The sequence below is a fragment of the Pithys albifrons genome, chromosome 8 (genome assembly GCF_047495875.1).
Source record: "Pithys albifrons albifrons isolate INPA30051 chromosome 8, PitAlb_v1, whole genome shotgun sequence".
Classification (NCBI taxonomy): domain Eukaryota; kingdom Metazoa; phylum Chordata; class Aves; order Passeriformes; family Thamnophilidae; genus Pithys; species Pithys albifrons.
Genome location: NC_092465.1, coordinates 21,734,549 through 21,758,462, shown reverse-complemented (window position 1 = coordinate 21,758,462; position 23,914 = coordinate 21,734,549). Strand labels below are relative to the sequence as shown.

Sequence of the window (23,914 nt, the reverse complement as noted above, 5' to 3'; positions counted from 1 at the left end):
ACTCAGCTAAAGAAAGGGCTCTTCACTGACACACAAGAAGGAAATACACAGAAAGGAGAAAGCAGGGAATCTACAGCAGTCAAGTATAAAACATACATTGAATAACAAAGGACAGAATTAGAAAATCAAAGGTATGAAATGAGACAGATCTGCCAAATGTCGAGGTAAAAAATGTTTCACAAATACATTAGTAGTGAAACAAAGAAAATAAAAGGTGTGGAGCTACTGTTCAACAGAGGGAAATCTATTGACAGACAGTTCAAGAAGGCCAGAAACAGGTAATCTATTTTTTATGTGTTCATTAGAAAGGAAGTGGCAGAGAGATGATTAATCTCCTAAGTAATAGAGTGACAGGAGTAAAATTTCAGCCTGAGGGGAAAAAAAAGGATAAGAAAGCATTACATAAATTAACTATTTTCAGATTGTAGAATTTTATGCAGGACACTTGAAGAGCTTGAAGAAACTTAAAAGAGGGCTGCAGTCATCTTGGAACCATCAGCAGCCACCTCAGAACCATCAGCAGCCACCTCTGACAGCTCTTGGGGACTAAGGAAGGCAGCAGAAGACAGAAATATGGGGAAAGGAGGCACTGAAAAAATACAGACATGTCAGCTTAATACGTCTTCCTAGAAAAAGTCCATTCATAAGCACCTGGAAAAGAACAGGGAGATGAGTCACATGTGACATATATTAACCAAGATCAAATTATGCCACACTGATCTAATTTCTTTCCATGAGCAGGGAGCAACACTAATAGATTAGAGAAGAAGAGTGGATTTTCAATCCTTTAGTAGGACTTTGGCACTGTCTCATCAGATATTCTTTCTGCACCAGGCAGATTAGATTCTTACAAAATAGGTATGAAGCCTGTTGAAAAAGTGTATTTTGAATGCAACTATTAGTGAGCAAATTCAAACTGCCAGTCATACCAGAGGTCTGTTCTGAGCAGCATTCTCAGGAATATATCACATCTGGTAATACTAAATATTAACATGGGATGAATCAGAATGTACCGTTACTGATTCTGCAGGAGACTGCAGAATGAAGGGACTGCATGTACATTACAGAACAAGTCTACAATTTGAAACAGTTGTAACACTGGCCTAGAAAGAAAATGATGCTTTTATGCAACACAGTGCTGACTACATTTCTGAAGCAGGCAGGATCAGCTATATAAAGACAGGGTAAGGAACAAGTGCCTTTGTGCAGTTCCACAGAAAAAGAAATAAGGTTTATAATATCTTAAATATTTTAATATTAAACACAACAGAATAATCAATGCCATACTTGTATGAAAGCAGCAACTACTGTGCTGGGATGTAGGAATACATTAGACACATAATGCTGTTCTGCTTTAGTCAGCCTAGGTAAGACCTAAACTAAAGTACTGTGTCTCATTTGCCCACTTTAATTTAAAAGCATCTAAACCAGTTGGACAGATTTTAGTAGAAAACAACAAGAATAATCAGAAAGCACAACACAAACAATCAGAGTTTTTCAGCTAAGGAAATGGCAAGTCTTAGGAGAAGTGTGGGGGGAAAAAAAGTCTTCAGATTTAAAAGCATTTGAAAATAAGGAAGAAGTGACCTAGTCCATCATGCAGAGATAAGGAAACAATTTAAATTGCTGTAAGAAAGATTCAGTTTAGGCATCAGTGAAGCTTTTACAGCAGTGTGGACAGTGAATACTGGAACAGATTGCCAGGCATGTCTGGTTCCTCCATCTCTGGAGGCTTGAGACGGTATGTAAGGAAATCTCTCAGGAGCCACACTGTGGCTCGGGGATGGACTAGATACTTCCCTGAAGTAGCTTTTAGCTTCATTACATGGTATGTGCAATTTTTGAGGACATCTTTACAAGTGTAAGGTAAGTTCAGCCACAGGGTGGTGCTTAAAGAGGCAATCCATAACAGAACCCCAAGGACAGCAAGTCAGGACACCAGAGCGCAAGGCAGTCACTCCTACTGAGGAACAACACCATCACCATCCAAAAGACATGCTCAGCAAAGAGTTCCCCCAAGTTACAGCCTTTCAAAGCTGCTGCACTGAGCTCTAGGGGCACTAGTGTCCTAGTTCAGCAAGCCAGGACCAGTTTATCACTGTGTGACCAAAGCTGTATATTCTAAACCCTCTATGCCATTTCTCATGACCTGTTAACAATGGACCACTTGCAGCAGCTGCCCAGGGCACACTTGACCCCTCAGGCTGTGAGCTGGGTGTGAAAGAAGCCTGTGAGATAAGAGCTGTGATAACTCCTCTCCAGGAAGTTGTTAACATCTCCACACCCAGCCTGAGGGGTCGTATCTGCTAATGGACCATCAACAATTCCAAAAATACCCCATGACTCACAGAGTGAGATCACCCATTGTGGAACTCCTCACCCTGGGGGAGATACTGGGCATTCCCACCTGAACCAGAGGGTATATAATCTTGGGGTTTGGGGACTTCTGGGACCATTTGTCAGATTCAGAGGACCAGAACCTCTACGGGACTGCAACCACCACTCTTTACCATACTGTGACCATCATCTGCACCAACAGGTTTTTCTTGCCCTTCTTTTTACTTTGGATTCAGGGGAAACCACATGGGGCTCAGCAAAGGGGTTAATGAACACCATTCTGTTTGTGCCCCAGGGGGCTGGGTTATACTTCTGGGTTTTGTGGGTTAAAGCCAATTTCTCTTTGTATCATTGCATTTATTGTAATATTTTTATTAAATTGTAACTCTGATTTATAATCTCTTTTGTGTTGGGTTCATTTCTCCTGCCAGTTTACCTTTAAACCAGCACAGCTACTGATGAGCTTAAACACAACAAATGGAAACAAGGGGCTCAGACTGAGTTTTCTATAGAAAGACAAGTCATCCTCCAAAGGCAGGGAAATGTAACATCAATTACTTAACAGGAAATACAGTGTCCCAGCAACAACTTCCCATCAGAAAAAAAATGAATTCTGGAAGAGACAGTATCTTAGGATAATAGTCATAGCTTGGCTGAAGACCAAGAAGTGTTTTGCAAGTCTTTACACTCTTGGATCTCCCATTAAGGGATGCTCAGAAAGCACTTAGTAAAAAATAAGTAGCTCTCCCTATACAACAGCAGAGAATGAGCAGAGTGTCCTAACATATCCTGCCTGGTATCTTTGAAGAATTAGTGTGACTGAAGTACATACATGTGTCACAGAGTTCCTTGATGATCACATTTCTCAGGGCTTTTGAATAAGGGAAAAGTTATCATGGCAAGAGTTCATGCCTGTTTCCAACTAGTGCACACTCAGTTTACTATGACTTGCTGATCTTCCCTGTAGGGGAGGAGGTCATATGGGTCTGGAAGGTAGAGAAGGGAAAGTTGCAGGCGTTGGTAAGGAAAAGCAGAAAATTATCATGAGAAACTGTGATAAAAAGGCTTTCAGCATTAACATTGACAAAGTCCCTATCTGTACATTTATGGATTCACATTTGGGCCATTCAAACAAACCCTTCATGAAGTCAATCAAAAAACTCCCTATTTAAATTGGGGTGAAGCAGAGAAAGTAATAATTTTAGCCTCCATTCCTTTCAAGATTCAAATATTTATGCATGAGAGCAATACCATAGACTTAAATAGGACTATTCATGTGTATAATTTTATGCACACACTTAATCTCTGGAGAAACAGGCCTTAGATTTCAAACTACAGGGCAAGGGCTGCCTTTATTTTTGTGTTTCTTACATCACTGAGCAAGCTGCATGCAAACAAATAAATAATATAATCAAAACTACAATAATAGAAACCCAACATGAGCTCTGTATTTGTAAAGTTATTTGAATCTGCTAAATAAAATCCAAGAACATCTTTTACATAGATTTTTCTATTCCTCTTGTTAAATAGCTGCAAAGGGATGTTTCTGAGCCTTTACATATGAATGAATGCTTTAGATCTACAGCAAGTTGGATCTACAAAATGAAAAGTTTGAGGGGACCTAATTTACTGCTCTCAAATACCAACACAGGAAATCTGTATTGCAAAGAACTGTGATGAAATAAAACAAAAGCCAATGAATCATGTTTTTCCCATGACCTCAGTGTAGCTCATCTCTGAACAGAGAACAAATTTCAGTATTCATTGGAGTTAACCATCACATGTGAGGTTATCAGGGTGATCAGATAAACCTGTGTACTACTGTTGATCCCTTTATTTTCATTTAGGGCCCTGAAAAGAATTGCAAGTGACATCTGTTTTCCTGCTGGCTGGCAGAGGATGCAGAAGAAACAAAGGACAAAAGCCACACAATTCAAAAGGCACCAGCACCAACAGTCACACCACTAAGAGGTCTGCTTGTTTTGCATCCTCAGTATTTACCACTATTGGTGATTTGGAGTCTAATCCAAATCCCACTGAAATCATTGGGAAGTCCCTAATTGACTGAGTGGGTTTTGAGTCAGGCCCACAGCATCTGATTCTCTTAAGTGTATTTCAGGAAGCAGAGCATCTTTAGCTCTTACTGGTTCCAAATGACTCCTGATGACTGCGGTATTGACTGACATATTTGAATATCCTTGTGTACACCTCCTGAAAGGCTTCCAGTGCCCTGTCTTGGTCACAGGGGAGGAAATAAAATACACAAAAACACATTCCCACAATATTGGAAAAAATAAAGCCAGTCACTAAGATACAGCTGACAATTAGCCGAAGTCCCCACAGCCCTCCCACACAATACCTCCCTCTTCTACTCTTACCATTCTTTCTCCATTTTTCATAATTTCATCTCTCTGAGCTACTTCAGACCAAATTAATAGATAATTCCAAAGACGATGAGCCTTTGTAAAGATGGCTTTTTTTCCCAGTACAAACCAGTATTTCTAGCACCACAGAATAACCATATAGCAGGGATAAGTGCATTTTCAGGTGGAAAGCAGTCTTGGATAGAGTACTCTAAAGTTAACTCCATTGGTCCTATTTCCAGCTGCAGTGAGAGTATCTATGCAGACTGCACCAGACTCTGCTAGGATACTGCAGGTAAAACAATACACTCAGTGAATGCAGCTTGCTGAAAAACAACAGAGAAGCAGCTGACCAAAGATCCTGTCACAAAAAGGTCCTTTGGAACATATTTTTGTCAAAATTTGAAGGAAAATGTAACCAATATTGTAGAAATTTCTGTGCTGTTAACCTATACTGGATCTCTAGCGTAGCCCTGTGTAGGACATGCTGATACACTGACCAATGCTTGTCGTCAGAAAATAACCTATGTTATGACCTCTAACCAACAATGCCCCAGAGTGTACAGTCCGTAAGAAACCTTGGCACATGCTCCCTGTCACAGGGACTTTTGATGGTTGGGACATGCTACCAGGACTGAGCTCTGCTCAACCAAGGAGACCACAGTCATCTCTACAGAGACCTCACTGCATTTCCTCAGGAGACATAAAAATGTGGAAATGGAAATGCAAACATCACTATTACCCTGCCACAAACAATGCATTCTCTCCTTCACTCTCTCCTACAAATGTATATAGCAGCTGGAACCAGCCTGGCGCTCCCTGGCACTCTCCACAACACAGCATTGGCAGCCAAAGAGCAAAGTGCCTCCTCACATCTCCTAACCAGAAAAGTCCAAAACTGAACGAGTGACCTCGTGTCAGGTCTGTAGGTGACTTAGCAACACTTTGCAATTAACAAAGAATAAATTACCCCAAAAGATCACTTGTTTTAAAAGGACCTGTAGCCAGTCTACACAGTCTACAATTGTACTACCAAAGCATCTTCAAGCCACCCATGCTCACAGAGGACAATCGCTCATTTCTTAAGAAACATTGGTAAACAGCAGAAGTGGGAAGAAGGTATGAACGGAGGAACACACGATTGGATGTTTGCAAAATTAGGGAAGGAAGTAAACACATTTAAAAAATCTTCTGTGTTTCATAAAGCTACAGCACCTGAAATCTAAATACCCCTATAATACTAACTAACTACAAACTAACTAAACCAAGCAAAGTAGCCTAGAAGAAATTGTCAGGACCACTGGTTAAGACGGCTTAGTTTTATTCTGTTTTTCTGACTGCATGACCTTACACAAATCATGTAATCACACTGTGTTTCATTTTCCCCTTTTTGGAGAGAGGAATATTAATAAATAATTTCTACCTTTATAAAATGCTTTGAATACTGTCAGAAAATGGGCTACTATCAAAGTACTCAGAATAATGATGACTTTTAAAATCTATATTCTTTAAATGTAATACAATGTGCAGACTATGCTGTGTTTTAAAATACATTCTAAAAATGCTTGTCTCCAGTAATCTACATGTTTTAATAGCACAAACAGGAAAATGTGTCCCTTTAAATTCTCAAATATTCAGTGCAGGACATTTATTTTAGAAAGTTAAATTGAAATCACATTATTAACAGTTCGACAATGTTTCCTTGACAAACCATAAATGTCCGTCCTTTAAAGACAAAATGATTCGGCCATTACCAAAAATGATACTTCACAGTGAATGTCAAAGGGAAAAGGAATATAGAAGCAGACTGTGACCAGTGCACAAAAAACCTCAGAACATGGCTAATGATGTCTTATTTTCCTGTCATTTTTCTACTTCCCTGCTACAATGAAACAGCTGCTATAACTACACTGCATGCATTGAATAAAATGTCAGAAAATGCTAACTCTGCTGTGAGCATTCCCAGTACTCTCATAGAGGTGTGACTACAGTTATCATAAGGAATCTCAAGCCAGCATTGCCATGGGCTTCACTGCTGTGGCATTTTTTTAACCTACAGAAGAATAAAACATTTTTTTTCATTGTCTCTCATGAAAGTTTCTGGTGTCTTAGTATCCATGGCTTTAACAATACGTTTACCTGAAATTATTTACTTCTTGAGAAACAAACTCTAAGGACAAAGATTTAAAAAGTACAATAAATATTAGACAGCAAGGTTACCAGCTTTAAAGACCTCTCACCCATGCTATAGGTACACAGCCAAACTGAAGGGAAGTTGAAAACTAATAAGCTTCTGGAGGATTTAATTTATTTGTTTCCAGATCCCTTTATACTGTAGCAAGCATCTCCACCTCCAAGACTCCCAGAAGGCACTCCCTCTAGACAAAGAGGATCAAATGGGCTCTCCCAGGCTTCAATTACATCCAGGTGCCAGAACTGCCCTCTGAGGACCAGGCAGTGAAATTTTAAATGAAGTGGTTTCATGTCAAACATAAGGGTGCCAAAAACTGGCTGGAGAGTGAAATACAGTGTGAAATTGTGAACCTATTAAAATTAGTGGTAAAACTCTTAACTCCAGTGTAGGCAAAACACCACCCAAGTGAGGCAAGAGGACCACTGCCTCCTGAGTGACAGCAGTTTATGTATTGCGTGACCCCCCCACTGGTCATTCCACCTCTGAACGTTTCAACTTCATCAGTAAAATGGGGACAACAGTATCTACTCATGTCTCTGACAAGTGATGAGAATAAGCAACTGAAAACACTGCTGAATGCTGCAACTGAAATCCTGGGAGTCTAGAGTCTACAAATTCACACTGGGAATTTTATAATGATTTTAACACAGAAAGGAAAAGTCATCAAAGTGAGATGGGGTTAGAGGGCCTTCTGAATTCCCTGAGGAGGTCAGCAACAATATAAAGCCTCTGCCAAGTGGGCTGGAGAAGTTAATTTAAACCCATTTTGTGTCTCTTCTGGTGATTCCACATTCCTTATTCTTCAAGTTCAGGACGGTGCATTGTGTGAAAGTACATCAAATAAAAAACATTGAAGGAGTGCAGCACATTAGCCTCAGATTCCAGCTTCCCTATCTACTCCTCATTCTTCTTCCTGTCATCCTTTTCAGGAACAAATTTTAGCTAAAAATGAAATTGAGAAGTAATAATCCAACAATATCCAGTGGGAAACATTCTGGTGTCCTAGTTCGCAGAAGGAGATTTTTAACGATCTATATTGGTGTTCTCCATCTACATAGAATATAGTTCCTAAAAAAGGTAAATGGTTGTTTCTGTAATATATGAAAGTAAACAGAGGAAAGAAATTTCAAACCAATGGCAAGACCAGAACACATTTTATAAAAAGCACATTCTTCTTGCAGCCAAGTATTTCTCTGCTTAACAGCTTTAAGTCTTCTGTCATAAACATAAAAAAACCATTCAAGCACTTCTGTTTAATTTACATATTTGTGTGTCAGTGGAAAAGACAAGTATTCTGCTCTTGACAAATATCCACAAAACAACCTTCTTATCTTCCTTAAAACTTCCATTTCCCGTGATGTCTACAAAAAGCTTGTCAAAGTAGAGGGTGCTGATGTGCTGAACCATGCTACCTACCCTGTCTCACCCAAGTCTCTTAGGCTCTGCAGGGTAAGAGATTTTCCTTTTCTTTTACGGTAAAATCCAATTGTAGTCTCACATTTAAGTTGGATGAAATGAAACTCATAAATGTATTAGTTAATCAGTTAATTCAGCATTCTTTAGATGCAGTGTCAGTAATTGTATTGACTAAAGCATACAGAGGCATTTGGAATCAAATTATTGATATGAACACGACAGATCAATATGTCCCGTTTTCACATTCCTTTCATAATGCAATGGGAATAATCACTATATAAAATACAAACATTGAGTAAATGTACATCTGTGTGAACACTAGATATTCTCCAATAAAATAGTAAAAGAGTAATACTTTTAATTCCTGCCAATTCAAACAAAACATCATTTTAACTGGGAAATAGTAAATATTTCATATTTGTAAATTTGCTTCTTCTCTCCTAATTTCCTACAGAGCCTGCAGCTGCCTAACTTGCTACTATTTAAACCAGGCCTGTTCACGTTTTTTCTTATTCTTTAGAATTTAGCTCATCTCCCCTGATAACTAGTGAGGGACAGACATTTCTAAACGTACTCTGAGATGCTTCTGTTGCTAAATTAATCTTTATTACAACTTGAGAAAAAACTGTCTTCATAAATGCACACAGAACCACAAATGCACACAGAACAATACAGTAATTAACCCAAGATTGAAATGCAGAGGTGAAATTACTCTACCTGACATTTTCCCTGGCTAACCACATCTCTTTACAACCCAATTCACCATAGTATGTTTCTGAAAGAGATGACCTCTTTTTCCCTCTCTCAGTATGTAGCCCAAGCTGTGTAAATTCTGTGATGTCTGGCTCTTAGGGATATCACAGAACCAGCCCTGTCCTTGTGAAATGGAAAAGCACTTATTGTATGTATTTTGTAATTTATCCCCTTTCTCCTATTTTGCTTTAATGTTGGCACTAATTTTCACATCATTGCTAGAAATATTTGGCTTCATCCAGCCGAAATTCTGTCCCTGCCATCTGTCAACCCCTCACCTGCTTTTTAAACATAATCTTAAAATCTTCTTTGGCTTAATTTACTCTTTAGTGATTCTTTATGGGTTGCATAAAGGATAACGACTGTTGCACTACGTTAAGCAAATCACAAGTGTGAAAATATTTACTGTTCCAAAAAAATTTAATTACTGTAATCCAAACCAGTTTGCCTGGAAATACTGAAAGCACGCAGAGTACTCTCAGGTACTTTGTGTTAAAAAAAATCCCATAATTTCTGCAATAATGTAGGAATCTCCACCTTCTCTGTGGCAGTTGGCTAGAGGACTGTCTTGGGGGAAGGAAGATGCATCCTGAAGAACTTCCTGTATATTGAAGGCCAATACTATTGCAGACTGTCCAGTGTCTGGTGTCTCCACTGCCACTAGGTGGCACAGCACCTTCCAGGCAGAAATCCAGGATCTCCACCCCAAACCTCATAGCAGAAAAGCCAGACAAAAGACAGCATTTCAAGGACACTGACTGTAACACTAAAGAAATCAAACAGAGTACACTCAGGAGTTCTAGCAAGACAACCTACTGGTTTTCCTTTCCCTCCTCTTTCTCCCAGTTTGGACCAGTATGCTGGAAGACAGGAGAGCTGTTCTATTACATAGGCCCAGGACTGCTGGGGAGCAGTGGCTATGTATTTTGCAGCATAAGAAATATCACAAACCTTACTGTTACAGTTTTGTCAACACAGGTTTTTCCAGCATTGCCCTGGAATTCACAGCAGATACCACTGACATTGGGCAAAGTGTGAACTGAACTGAGGGAAACAAAAGGGAACGTGGGGGTTGTCAGGCTTCTTTTTCTTGTGGGTCCCTAGTTTTGCAGTCAAGATAAGGAACCTTGTTCAGCCAGTGACAGTAGGCTGCTTTTACATTTGTTTCTTACTGTCATTTGGAATAGCTACCCGAACCCACCAGCCTGCAGACCACAAGCTGAAAGTCTCTGATCTACACCAGCTTTGAAATTAGTTAGGAAACTCAAGAGGAGAGAGGGAGAGGAGAACAAATATTTGACTGGATCTGTATATGTATTACAGTAATAACAGGAATACATTATATAAATCTGTATTTAAACAGAGGAGACTGAACTCACACAGATTTATTCTGACAAAGTGATGCCCTGCCCATTGTCCCTCTGCTTCCTGTGCAGCAGTGCACAGGTTTGGGGCAGGAAAAAGTGACAATCAGACATGGCAGTGCTTTGTGCCAAAGTCAGACATTTACAGCTGCAGACAGTCTCAAACAGCACCACTGCTGTCCATCCACACCTTGAATCCCACACCCACACTCTGTCCTGTTCCTTGTGCTGCCCCTGGCCAGGATGTTAATTTTGACTGAGAACGTATGAAAATTAACCTCAGAAAAAAAAGGGTTGTGCGTTTCTGACAGTTCTGCTCCCTTACCACCAGGCAAGCAGGAGTGTCAGTGTGATGGAGGAGAGGGCACACATAGCTGACTGTAGACAGAGGAGATGCAGGAGACTGTACACAGGAGAGGACGTGTGCCCTATGATCCCAGGGCAGGCCAGTGGGAGCTGTTGTGGAAGGGCAGCCACAGCACCATGGCTCTTCCTGGGCCCAAATGTGCTTTGCTCTGGGAGCTGATGCTCCCACCATCTTTGTATTGCACAGCCACCCCCTCCTACCTCTGCTTCTGGTGTCACTGCTCTCACAAAGCTCTAGGGTGGGCTGGGTCAGAAAATGTGTTCAGGTGAAAAGTAACCATCTGAGCCATTGTGCAGAAGGCTACAAGGAAAGAGTGGCATCAGAGAAGGTGTTTCTTTAGCCTTCTCAGATTCCTACATTTACAGTTGGCTACTTAAAAGAGCGAAGATTGACAAAGCAGTACTGGAGGTTTACAAAGACATAATCATCATTCTCCCCTGTTAAGCTACTGGCTTTTTCTCCATCCAGTTCACATTTAAGGTTATTATACAAATTGTTTATATAATTTCATTTCAGGAGATGAAAACAAGTGTGTCTGAGTAATCCTAATTAGAAGCAGTATAGTAACTAGTATTGGAAGTAAGATTTTTTTTCATTTTTATTTTGGAGCCTAAATTACGTATTCTTTTCATTTTTCTACTATTCAACTCAGCTATGTGTATTCGTATTTCCTCACTAACTGCTATCTTTAATTTTAAGACAGCTGCATCACTGATGATAAAGCACAAAAAGATCAAACATGTTCCAAATCTTGTGCCAAGCTTTCTTCCAGAAAGAGATTTACAAAAAGAATAAATAATGAAAGTCATAAATCATAAATACCTCAACAGCACTTTCCCCTTAGCCATCAAAGGAGTTAACAGTCCTAATTACATTTTCAGCTCTTGTAGATATCTGACATTTTTGCCTCTGCAATTCTAACTCAGAAGGGCTCTAAATGAGCTCCACAAACTGGACACTTGTTTTGGTGGTGGTGCTATTTCATGCAGCCAGCACAATAGGCTTCTGCTTTTGACTAGCTAACACAAGAAAAAATACAAAATCACTGGACAGCTTTTCCCCACTATTGATTAGCCTCTCAAACTTTTATCATCCATACACAAGCAAAAAAACATGGTGTTAAATTAGCAGATGAGACACATTGATTACTTCTTACTGACTCAGAAATATAATTGACTTTTCGGAATACCAATTTCCAGCATGTATTGCAGGACATGCAGTCAAAATGCTGTGAGAGATGATATGAGTGACTAGGAAGAACCTGATTTTAAGATCTCTGATCCACTTTTTCTGCCAAACTTGAGAAAATAATTACAAGATTCAACAAAATTCCTTTTGCTTTTTCAAGTATAAGTGCCAAATGTGTTACTTGTATACGCTTGACTTGCCTGAAGACGTGAACCTTGAAAAGGACTATCTTTTTCCCAGTATAATTACCCGTTCTTTCTGCCTTTCAACTGCACGAGATAAATGAAGCATATGTGCACGTTTTTGGTGGGTTGAGACAGAATCACACAGAAACTACAGCCAAGGAGCAGGAGTCATCAAATGTGACTCCACAATATATATTATCAGACTGCCCTTGCCAGCACTGGCAGGTAAGGAGCAGGCTGTGTCCTCAGAGTAGTGGAACTGAGAGTGATGCTCCTGTAGAAGGAAGATCCCACACCTAATTCACAATATTGAGTATTTTACAAATGTTAGTGTTTTCTAGGAATTTTTGTTATTTTTTCCATTATTTAATTTATCTAAACAGTCATTCAGCTAGTCATGATGAGTTTGAAAGGGAAAATGTCTCTTTAGCCAAAGTGCCTTCCCCATGCTGCCCCGACCACCTCCGTAACCCTTCTGTGAGGACAAGGTTAGTCAGAGGGGTGAGTACTTGATTACTCTGCTACTCTGAAAAAGGCCAGCAGGCTTCATATTGGAGCTACTCTGGCTAGTTCTGTATTGGTCTGCTCAATCCTGTGATAAGATACAGCAGAAGAAACTGTTTCCAGTAGAAACTGCCATTAGGGTCTCCAGAATTCAGGGTACACAACGAAATCATGGATCACAGATATTTCACAGATTATCAGGTAGCTGAAATGTACAACAGAAGATGGGTGTTGCAAGCTTTTCTTTGAAGTATTGCTATTCACACTGGCATTTGAAAGGGGAGCCTACAGCTGTGTCTCATCTCCATATGGCTGGAACTGCAGATAGCGATGTACCCAAACCTTCCCTGGTGGTTCTGCAACAATTTAGTTTACACAAAGTCTACTTACATAAGCCAGCAGACTTCCTAATAATTTTCTTTACATCGAAGAGGTCTGATGACATATAAAGACCTTCACATTTTTCATGATGAAGTTCCTTACTAACACATGAAAAATGTATTTTTCACAGACTCCTACACATCTCACACTCCTGTCTTTGTTATCTCCTATGCCATATGCTGTCATCATGTGACTCATTGCTAGGGACTATATGCACAGTCTCTGCACTAACCAAATTATTACAGGCTGTGATAATGATTGAACCCTGAGCACTTTAACTTAGAGCAAAATGAAGAACTCAAACAGACCTCTAAGAAAATTACTTTCACATATGTGAAATTGGTGCCAACATATCAGAGCAGCCCCCTGAAGTAATTGGTACAGTTATGAGTGCACGAAGACATTATTCAGAAATAGTTGCACATAGTGCTTTGATGCAATCACTTCAAAAACAGAAAATGACATTACTATTTAACCCTATGTGAACAATGTGTAGGAGAACTGACTCTGGCATAAAGCCCAAAAGAGAATAGGAATTAATGCACATGTGTCACTGGGCAGTTACATAAACAATTCACACAGAAAACCAGTTATCTTTTAATGCAGTTTTCATGTGTATGTTGGAGATGCTACAACTTTCAAACACCTTGCCATTGCACTGCCTGCTTTCCTGTTCTCTATGCTACTTTTTTTGGCTCACAATTTCATGAGCATGTGAAACATTTCCCTTAGAATTCTGCTAATGCTCTATCAAATTCCACTTTTGACAATACACTGAATATGTTAAAAGATAAGCTTTTTTTTTGGTATCCAGGAAAAGTAAATTTAAATATAGAAAAATCAGAAGTAAAACGATAATATGGTAAATGAACATGATTATTACCAGTGTCATGTGTGAGCTCCTCATGGCTGCACCTAGTGAATTGCAAGGTCATCTTTACAAACACTGTATTTTCAAATGCCCAGAGCTATACTTAAGTGCTTGAAAATTGAAATAAGTGAATATTCATTTTCCTGGCAATATTGAAATTGCAATATTTTGAGGATTAACTCTTGATTAAGTCCTTCTCTGTTCAGTGAAAAATCTTTTCCATATAATTGCTTTAAATGCATTTAGAGTTGACGAAAAGGCAAATTATGTTTTCACAATTGCCCAAATTATTTAAAAATGAACATGGCTCCTAAGCCAAGTCTATTGAAAACTCAGTAGACAAAAGCAATCTATATTTTACCACATCAAATTGGCCAGGGAAGAAGATGGATTAAAAGGTGATAAATAGGGCAGCACATCCTATAGGAGCTTTGGTATACAAAATACCTTAAAACTTCTTCTACTTGCAGTCTACAGGATTTGGAGACATTACATGAAAAACACAGAGGGGACATTCCAGCTTCTAAGCTTCACAAATTCAACCCATGCATTTTTCAAGTATTACTTTGTGCACAAGGGGGAGCTCCTGCAACTCTTTATCACAATAAAAATCTGAAGACAATACAGGGAACAAAATGGAAATAAAGCATGAGAGATTTCAGAAAAAAATACATAATCTTCACCGAATAACAAGAATTACTGTATGAATTTGCACAACTTAATCTGCTTGTATCTTCTGTTTTCAGTATGGTTTCATCAGTACAGAGGAGATGTAGGAGCACTTTCCTGCTTTCAATGAAGAAGGCACAGATTTATGTAGGTTTTAAACCTACAAAAAGGTTAAGTTGTAGGAAAATAAAGATAGCATGCTTTTTGAGGTGAGATGTTGTTTTCATTAAGTGTGTCACAGAAAAATATATATGAGCAGGTAATCAAAGTCTGTACCATAACAAACACGTTTAGGAGAACTGCATTAACACTGCTCAGTCAGCCTCCAATCTTCAAATACTCTGTGAGCACTTAATTATTCAGCCTTCCTTTCAAGCAAAAAATTTTTTGTGTAGCTTCTTGAGGATGTGGGGCTTCTTTTAGCAAACTGCAATATGGAGATTCCATTATTGAAAAGAATATGAAACTTCAGCTTGGATCATTAGCAGGGTTAGAATTTTGTTACTATCTACTACGTGAAATAAGTAACTTATAAATCATAGACTTCTCTTCCTTCTGTGGATCATTCCTATGCTCTCTTAGGCATCTACAGTTTGCAAAGGAGTTTAAGACATGCGTTGGTAGCACCATCCCTAGGAGAATGGAGACTTGTGCTCTCAATGGGTCTGTCCTCTCTTTTTACCCACCTTCATTACTCTGTCTCTCCAACTCCTTCCTGCAATGCCCTGTTCTTTAAGCTACCCAGTATTTCACAGTCTCCAGAGCAAATAGGCTATTTCTTAACTCAGTTCCTGCTTGGGTACCAGCAGAGGGTGTAAAAGCACAGGGGAAACAACTCTGGTTTTCAGTCAGTGTCCAGCTTCATAATAGTCAAAATGTTGCTCTAGCAACTAAAAGAAGTCGTTGAGAGAAAGCCCACATGGTTTAGCACTGACACAGGAAAGCCCAAACAGCCCAAGACCAAACCCAAACAGTTGGGATTCTGCACATGCCACTCCCACAGCCTGTGAGCACAGGTTTGCAGGGAAACTGTACCGAGCCTCTGGTGAGCCAGTTTTACCTGAGATTTTTCAATGCTTAACAATACGGTTATTTTTTAGAGGGTCCAAATGGTACTCCTTACTGACAGCATAAACCCCAAAAGGCAAGCTGCTAGTCCAAGGGGTAGGATTGCTAGCGTATAACTGAGAAAAGCTGTCTAATATGTGCTATGTATTTTCTTCAACTCAATGTCAGAGAGGTTTGACCCATGTCAATTTAACAATCAGCCACGAGCATCCTCTCAGCATGGTGAATTCAGTGCAAACAGGGCAGAAGTGGCCACACTGTAACAACAGGATCGTGTAGTGGGAAGCATCATGCAACTCTGCTACCAGCTCTGCTGCTACTGTATGGAACCAGATCCACTACCTATTTTGCCTACTGGAACCTGACCTCCCAGGCATTCTAAGTACTCTTCTGTATCTTTTCCAAAAATGTATTTGAAATGTATTTGAAATTATTATTGATTTTGTCATTTTGGCTTTACGGTTACATTCTTCTCACATATCCAACTCTACCCCATGGGAATTTTCAAAAACTAAGAGCTAGAGAGACCAGTGTACAGGTATTGGTCTGTCCTAGTTAAAAAGACTAAAGCTGTGCTATTTCCCCTTATGTAAGACAGCATTAAATTGACTTTGTTTCCATTCCCCAAAATATAACCGAGGACAGTAATATACTCTCTCTCAGTATTTTATGCTCAATTTAACTGCTATATTGCATTAAATGATGTGCAATAATGTAACCCTGAATGCAAATTATTCACATTTGATTAAAAAAAATCTCTTTCCTGCCTTCTCCAAATAGATTTTTTTTTTGTAGATTGTCATGAACTAGGAAAACCAAATATCCCCATATGGTGAGAAAATGTCAAGGCGTGTATTAAAAGAAAAATCTCAAGTTACTCATCAAAAACTAATAGATGTGACAAGAGAAAAAAATTAAGCTATGAGGATGAAACTCAAACAATCATCAAATATGGAAAATCAACTATTACAGTGCTTGCAAAAGACTCATCAAAGGCTAAAAGAGAAAAACATGGATTTCACATTTCCAGAGTGGAATATATTAAATTTCATTTGAAGCAAATTATTTACAGCAATAAAATTCACCAGCAAATTAAAACAACATACACATACCTTGAAATAAATGCATCATAATCAGAACTACTGAGGATGTTATCTCTTTCTGTCTAAGAGTGTAATGTTTTCTTACCATATGAAAGATTTTGAGGAACTTTCCCTGATTCTCACAGAGTTTCTCATTCAGTCTTTTTCTGGACCTTACATGAAAGTCTGCAGGCCTCTCCAGGCTCTATTTGCTGCCTGCCCAGCAGGCATCATTCTGGCAAGCTAAAGATATAAAGTAGTCTAAAGATGTCCTGGAAATAATTCCCTTTCTCTGGATGAATGCCTTTCCCTGATGCAGTAGCCATTTTGGGAGTCATGTATCACCCTAAAAATACACAAAATATATAAAATTTACAAACAGTGCAAACTACAAATCTACAAACAGTTTCCTGGTACTCTGATTTTTAATTCCAAATAGGTGGCAACAACTCTGGAAATTTGGCCCTGAAATTGCAGTAACTCCCTTATTGTTCAACACTGACTTCAGGGCATGAAGAGCAACATTTGTGTAAGCATTGTAACAGCTGTACAGTTTAAAACTGTATGAAGCTTGCATACAGTAAACAAAATACTCAGGTATTTACCTCTTGCATTCACCTTTCACTTAACATAATTAAAGAGAACTGTGATCATATGGAAAACACACAAAGCTAGAATTCATGAACCATTTCTATGCTGTGTAGGTTCTTTTGCCCCATTTTTCGGACAGTCTGAGCTCCTCCAGGATGAAACAAGGTGACAAGCATCTGTCTCGTATTTACTCACTCAGCTTCTCTCCACAGAAATGTTGTATGGTATGGGAGGGAGAAGGATGTCTGTTCAATAAATGTGTCTTGCAAAGAAAGACAATACTGTTTGCAAAGCACCTTATTCCTGTAAGAGTCATCAAGCAGTTTGCCCAGCCAAGTTCTGTCTCCTACCCGAGTGTTTATTTTGTGCAGGAATGGTCCTGTTATGCTAGAAAAGCCTAGCTATTGGTAAAGGTATTAGCCACTAAATTTCACTCCATTTCTAAAATAAGTTGTACCTGAGAGTGTTTACCACTCTCAGCTGAGTATCACTTCCCATTACCAGGGGGATATTACCTTCTAGGGGAGATGGATGTTTTCACCTCATTACCTCTACCAGTTACTTTCATTTGCTTCAGAAAACATGACATCTTTTAGTTTGGATTCCATACCTGGTGCTTGCATTGAGAAGTCAGGCAAGACTCCTGACCCAACTTAATTCCAAGTGTACCATTGAAACACCCACAATTAAAGAAGCGCTTAGGTGTAATCCATAACTGTTTTGTAAAATGTTTACAGAATGAAAGGTGCTTTTCAAGTATCTAAGAATTATTACTTAGTGCATGGAAAAATGTTTATCTTCCTACAGGACAAAGCTGCATCAGGAAGTGGCATAGCATTTGTGAATAAGACTCTAGGAAAAGGAACTGCATACTGCTACATGTATACATTTAATAAAGGCTTAATGCGACAATTAAGAAAGGTCAGTACCCTTGAGGAAGCAGAATAGACAGACAGGGAGAGGTGGAAGTAGTTATTTTTGCATTAAGGAAACACACTAAAATATTCCTTGCCTTTATCTACTGTGAAGAGATGGTTTTTGTGCAACAAAAGTACCTTTAACCTTTTAAAGACATCACACGGATGCATTCAATTAAAATCCTGTGTCCAGAAAGAAGGCATCCAAGCATCTGTTTATTCCTGTAACTTTTCTACTCCTGCCATGTAGGAATTCTAAAAGTTACTCCTGCCATGTAGGAATTCTAAAAGTTATCAATCTTTATAGCAATGCCTGACACTATTTCTTCCCACTATTATTCTATATATACACTATATCCCACTATTTAACCAGCTGTAGAAATATTCATGAGTTCTTTCATGTGGGTCCTCATCTGGTGAGGCTGAAGGCACAGAACTATTTTACAAAGGGAAACTGGGATGTAAAGCTGCTCTCTGAACACAGGAGAAAATTCACCCTGAGCAAAGGGCCAGAACAATGCCTATACATCAGTTCAGACTCAGTTAAGCCTTAAAATAGGATTTAATCATGAATTTTATGATCCACTGGTTATCCACTGGTCTTGTCATAGTGTGGCTTTTCTTCCCTACCCTCAGCATCTTTCCAAGACAGACTGTAACAAAAATTTCAGCAGCAATACACTTGCTAATAATCCTGAACCAGCTGCTTTCTTCAGTTATATGATACAATGTAATGTCTAAAGCATCCTTATAATTTGTATACTGCACTCAAATGCACCAACCACATGCTTTGCATTTGCACTCAGTTATTTTCAATTTAATGCTGCACTTTTGCATTTTTCATAACCGAATTCCTCTCCCTCCAGCAAAAAAAAAAAAAGAAAAAGAAAAAGAAAAAAAAAAAAGAAAAAAAAAGAAGAAAGAAAGGAAAAAAGGCACAACCCTGTGTGATTTACCTTATTACAGTTTTTACCAACTTGGCAAAGAGCACTGCTTGACATACTGTCTTTATCTGGCATCCCTAAAAAAAGAAGAAAGAAAATAAGTAAATACTGTAAATTTTTAAGTAACAGTGAAGACATTTTTACAGAATAGGAAATTTCAGGGTTTAATACTTTGATAACAGACACATTAATCTATGATTTTTAAAGAGAAAAATTGATTTATTAAAAAAAAAGACAAAAAGCTAATTTGAGTAAATACTATAAACAGTTTCCTAAGCATAGTACTTTTCTCACCACTTAATACCTGAAGCATGTATACAGGAATTATTTATACTTTCTCATTTAACATTATCTGTGCCTTAGTTTCTGGGATTCACATGTGACACTGAGTTTGCACTAACTAGCATTACTATGCTGTGCTATGCTATGCTATGCTATGCTATGCTGTGCTATTGTCCTGCAAATATGACATATTGAACATGTTGCATATGGCAAAAGATTTGCCGATGCAATTGCTAGCCATCAGATACTGTCCTGGTTGGCATCTAAATAATCCCTGGCAAATAAATAAAAGTACCCTGATTTACGTCAGTGATGAGTTCCAAAGGCTGCCCTTGGATACATGTCTGCAGAACTATTCCACAGCTTGACAGGTTTGCATGAGGCAGAGACATTCCCAAACTTATTTAGCCATGTAATGAGGATCAGCGAGCAGCATGTTTACTGCAAGCTCTCTACTCAAGCACTAAACTAGATTCTCACACAAGTGTAGCCCATCCTAAATAAAAAAAAATGAGACAGTTTGTTACTATTATTTTCCTAGCAGGATTCATAGCTGTGTTCCACGGAATTAATGTAACACCTGTAACTAGTTAAATGTTACATGACATCACACAGTATGCTTTAGTCAACAGGCCTGGCTTATAGTGCAGATTTTTGTACAGCTCTGTGTACGCTCGTATACTGTTGGGAAGGCAGTTAGGCAAGTTCCAAAGTGTTTCCTGCTACATGCAAGACTAATATAGTTCTAATACCAAATTGAATTTGTTTACATTCCAACGTAAAACCAGAGGACTTTCATTTTAGCATTTCTTCCCTTTCCTCTTTTTTTCTACCATCTGATGTCTAATTTCTCATACTTACTGTCATTGTTGGAGCCAGTTTCCATAACACCATAAGGAGGAGTGAGAAGTGCAGACATATACTGTCGATATTTCTGAAAGACAGTGATGGCACATTCAGTCAAGTACAGATGTATAAAGCCGCTCAAAGGACTGTGCTATTTACAATTTTGTGTCTGCTGCCTTGTGCTTCTCATGTGCACATGTGATATGAGGCAATGAAATGTGTCTTCACTCTTAACACTGCAGGGTCTGCTTTTTGACTGGGGCACACTGACTTTGTTTCATCAAAAGTTGTGCTAAAACAGCTCCCTCTTTCATCTTCCCCAAGGCATGACTTTAAGGGTTCTAATAAGTCAATATTTTACTCAGTTGTGTGATTTCCCATAAAGGCTGTTTCAAAGCTCACTTGAAATTACACTAGTTATGTGAACTCAAGCTAGAAAGCTACTTTATTGAAGGGATGGAGAAGGACTGTTAACTAAGGATTCATAAGAATCCTTTACCACAACAATTTGGGTGTCAGATTTAAAATATACAGGATTTAGTGTGAAAACTCTAAACGTTTATTTCCAAGACACTAAGTTTGGTTTTCAGAAACTACAAGGCTATGAAACACACAAACTAAATACCTCATTTTATGTATATCCTCACACAAAAACTGTATTAACAGACGAAACTTTGTAACTACAAAAATAATGTCCCTTGTCCTTCTGTAAACTATGTAATTGTAATTAATGTCAGCAACTGGTATTTTTCCTCAGTGAAGGCTGGAGACATGATCAATAAGGCTCAAAGCTCTGCTTATGGTTTAAGAAATTCACATAAGCTACAAAAATAACACCAAAGGAAAAAACCTGTCCTTTTATCAAATACAAATCATTCAATGAATAAGTGACACATTTTTGCTTCCAATCGCACTATATTATTGTCACCCTTAAGGGTAAACAATTGTAATTCCCTTTTGGAACTGCCAGAAAACAAGCTTGTGCTGCAACAGGGATGCTGATGTTCAGTGTCAATAAAACATTCCACGCAGTTCTTAGGGTGTGTAATGAGCTGAACCTGAACAATCAAGCAGATGAAATTCATGTAGGTTTCAATGAAGCACATATAATAACTGGGACAGAAAATGTCCATTATAGTGCAATTTTAATTTAAAAGTTTTATCCTTTACTCTATGGAGTTGTTTGGATGTATTCACTACTAAAATGTTGTCTGCAGAATTTTAACAATGCTTGAATTATCCTTTTAACATTTCTTTTTCTTGGAAATGGAGATGAAAATATCAATTCTAGCACTAAAGACTGAATATCTTGCATTCTAAATAATAACAAAAGCTACAAAGATTACATTAATCTTAATAATCCAATCCTATTTTTAGACAAGTTATTACATCCTAAAGCTTAGTAACATATTATTTAAATCTCATCCATAATCCAGCTGAATACTCATAGAAGCAAATCTATGTTATATCCCTGGTCAGTCACACAAAACAAATGCTACTTCATTTGGGGATAAAACCCTCACATTTTCTTTCCCAATCATTTTCCTATACTCTCTATCTAGTCCTATGCCTGGAACTCAGTGAGAAGAAGAACATGAAAAGTAATTATTTTTTCCGTTCAATTAGTAAATCACACACCTAAACCAAGGGAAAAACTCATTTTGGTTGGTCAAAGGAAACAAATGGAAGTGTGTCCCAAGGGGTTGAAATAACACTTCATTCAAATAGCAGATAAATGTTTTATTCAACCTTTTACTGAGTTTGGTCTTGAAATGTTATTTTTAGATGGATAATTGGAATGTTTCATTTGGGACAAGATAAAAACAAATTGTATAGGGTGTTTTTCTTTTCTTCTTCCTCATGATTCAACTGATACTTGTTTGCTCTATTTTTCCCAAAATAGCATTTTCCCAGGAAAAATTATTAGTCCACATTTAAACTACCTTTATAAGGAACTTGAATTGTAGGAAGACAGTAATTTTCTCTTTTATTTCCTATACCACGTCCACAGCTGGCAGTTTCCTTCTGATTAATTCTCTAATATTTTTCCTGATTATTCTTCTTAAGAGACAAAACATAGAACACACTGTATAATTCCCAAAAGATTTGAGGGCTCGGCTTCAGAAAAAAAACTATTGGTAGAGTAAGCCAGAATCCCATACACAACTTCAGAGGGGGCATCTAATCCCATCCAATCCCACCTCATGCTCAGGATGACACAGCTCACCAGGAACAAAAGCGCAGACTGCCAAGGATGTCAACTCTGTCATCTCCTGCTTGGAGGTCCCGCCCTGCCATGGCACACATCTACTCACGAGTCTGATACAGCAAGTCCTGTGAGCAGTGCTGCCTGTGAAGGAGTTCTGGCAGCAGTACCAGAAGAGGAATTAATTCAAAGCATGCTTTGCTCAGAAAGCTCAATTGTTCAGACTCCTCCAGGGTACCTCTGAATAAGTGAAACTTCCTTCTATACCTGGGTATCTGAGGAGAAGACTGGTATGACTGCCTACACATGATCTTTCATGAAGGTGTCTCAGTGGGGTGTAGGCTGACATGGGAGGTGTAATTTCTGCCTAAAATTGTGTCACCTCATCAGCCAAATTAAATATAAAGGGAAATCCACTTGTCAAGGAGTCAGGGAAACACTGTTTGCTGGGAAACCTAAAGCGTGCAAAGAAAGACCTAAGGAACTGCATAAAGATTCTCAAGTACCAGATGGAGTAATGAATGTCTGGAAATGAAAATAAAATGCAGTAATTTAAATTGTATTCATAGGTGGCATCATAGGATGATTTTAAATCCTCATGGTTAACAGACTAAACATTTACCAAGTGCTTATGAGGATGTATTCCACAGGTGGTATGAAGTCTGGAAAGGCTTTTCTTATGAAAGACAGTAATGGTTATCAAATCATCATAAGCTTGTTTATTACCAGAAGTCTTCAAGCTCTGTAAATTCAACATGACAACAGTTTTAAAAACTACACTCAGTGACCTATTCACTCTGTCTTCAGACTTCTACCAATTTATAAACTCTATCAAGCAACAGCTTAAAGAACAGACACTTCCTGCATCTAATCTGACAGCACAAGTAATAAAGACAGTATTTTTTTCCAGTTGCTGACTGCCTCATACCCATGCAGTGGTGAGAATTAACACATTTTGACCTTTTCAACTACTGCTATAGCCTAAAGCAAAGAACAGTGCTGACAAGGAACAGTTGGGGATAGGAGAAAAGGACGAAACAGAATCACACGCTTGCTTTACTAGGAAGGTGCTGGGGGGGAATTTTCATACCAATTGTTTTTAAGGCCACTCATTGTCAGGCTTTTCAGTGGTTTTCTATACATGCTCTTACTCTGCCTTTATTTGCAATCAGCTGCAGTTAGTCTCAGAGGTTTTCACAACTACAATAGGTTTTCGTCTGCTCTGTGAACATAATTGTGTATATTTTTATAGGCTAATGCTTAGAAAGGCAATTACTATCATTCTGAAACAACCTATCTCTTAATTCCTAAAAAATGCTGCTAGCATATGTAAAGTATATAAAACACTTCTTTGTGGTTAGTCTCTCCTTTTCTGCTGTAAGTTGT

At 38.5% G+C, this 23,914-nt stretch overlaps 1 protein-coding gene across 6 annotated transcripts in view; it reads right to left on the bottom strand.

Moving 5' to 3' along the window:
- Positions 1 to 23,914, bottom strand: part of RAPGEF4 (Rap guanine nucleotide exchange factor 4) — a 155,396-nt gene that overhangs the window by 60,262 nt on the left and 71,220 nt on the right. For all 6 annotated transcript variants that reach the window (XM_071562028.1, XM_071562023.1, XM_071562022.1 and 3 more), the window contains 2 exons: positions 20,338 to 20,410; positions 19,207 to 19,271 (listed from right to left, as the gene is read on the bottom strand). In XM_071562028.1, coding sequence (XP_071418129.1) covers positions 19,207 to 19,271; positions 20,338 to 20,410 — 138 coding nt within the window. The remainder of the gene's footprint in view (positions 1 to 19,206; positions 19,272 to 20,337; positions 20,411 to 23,914) is intronic.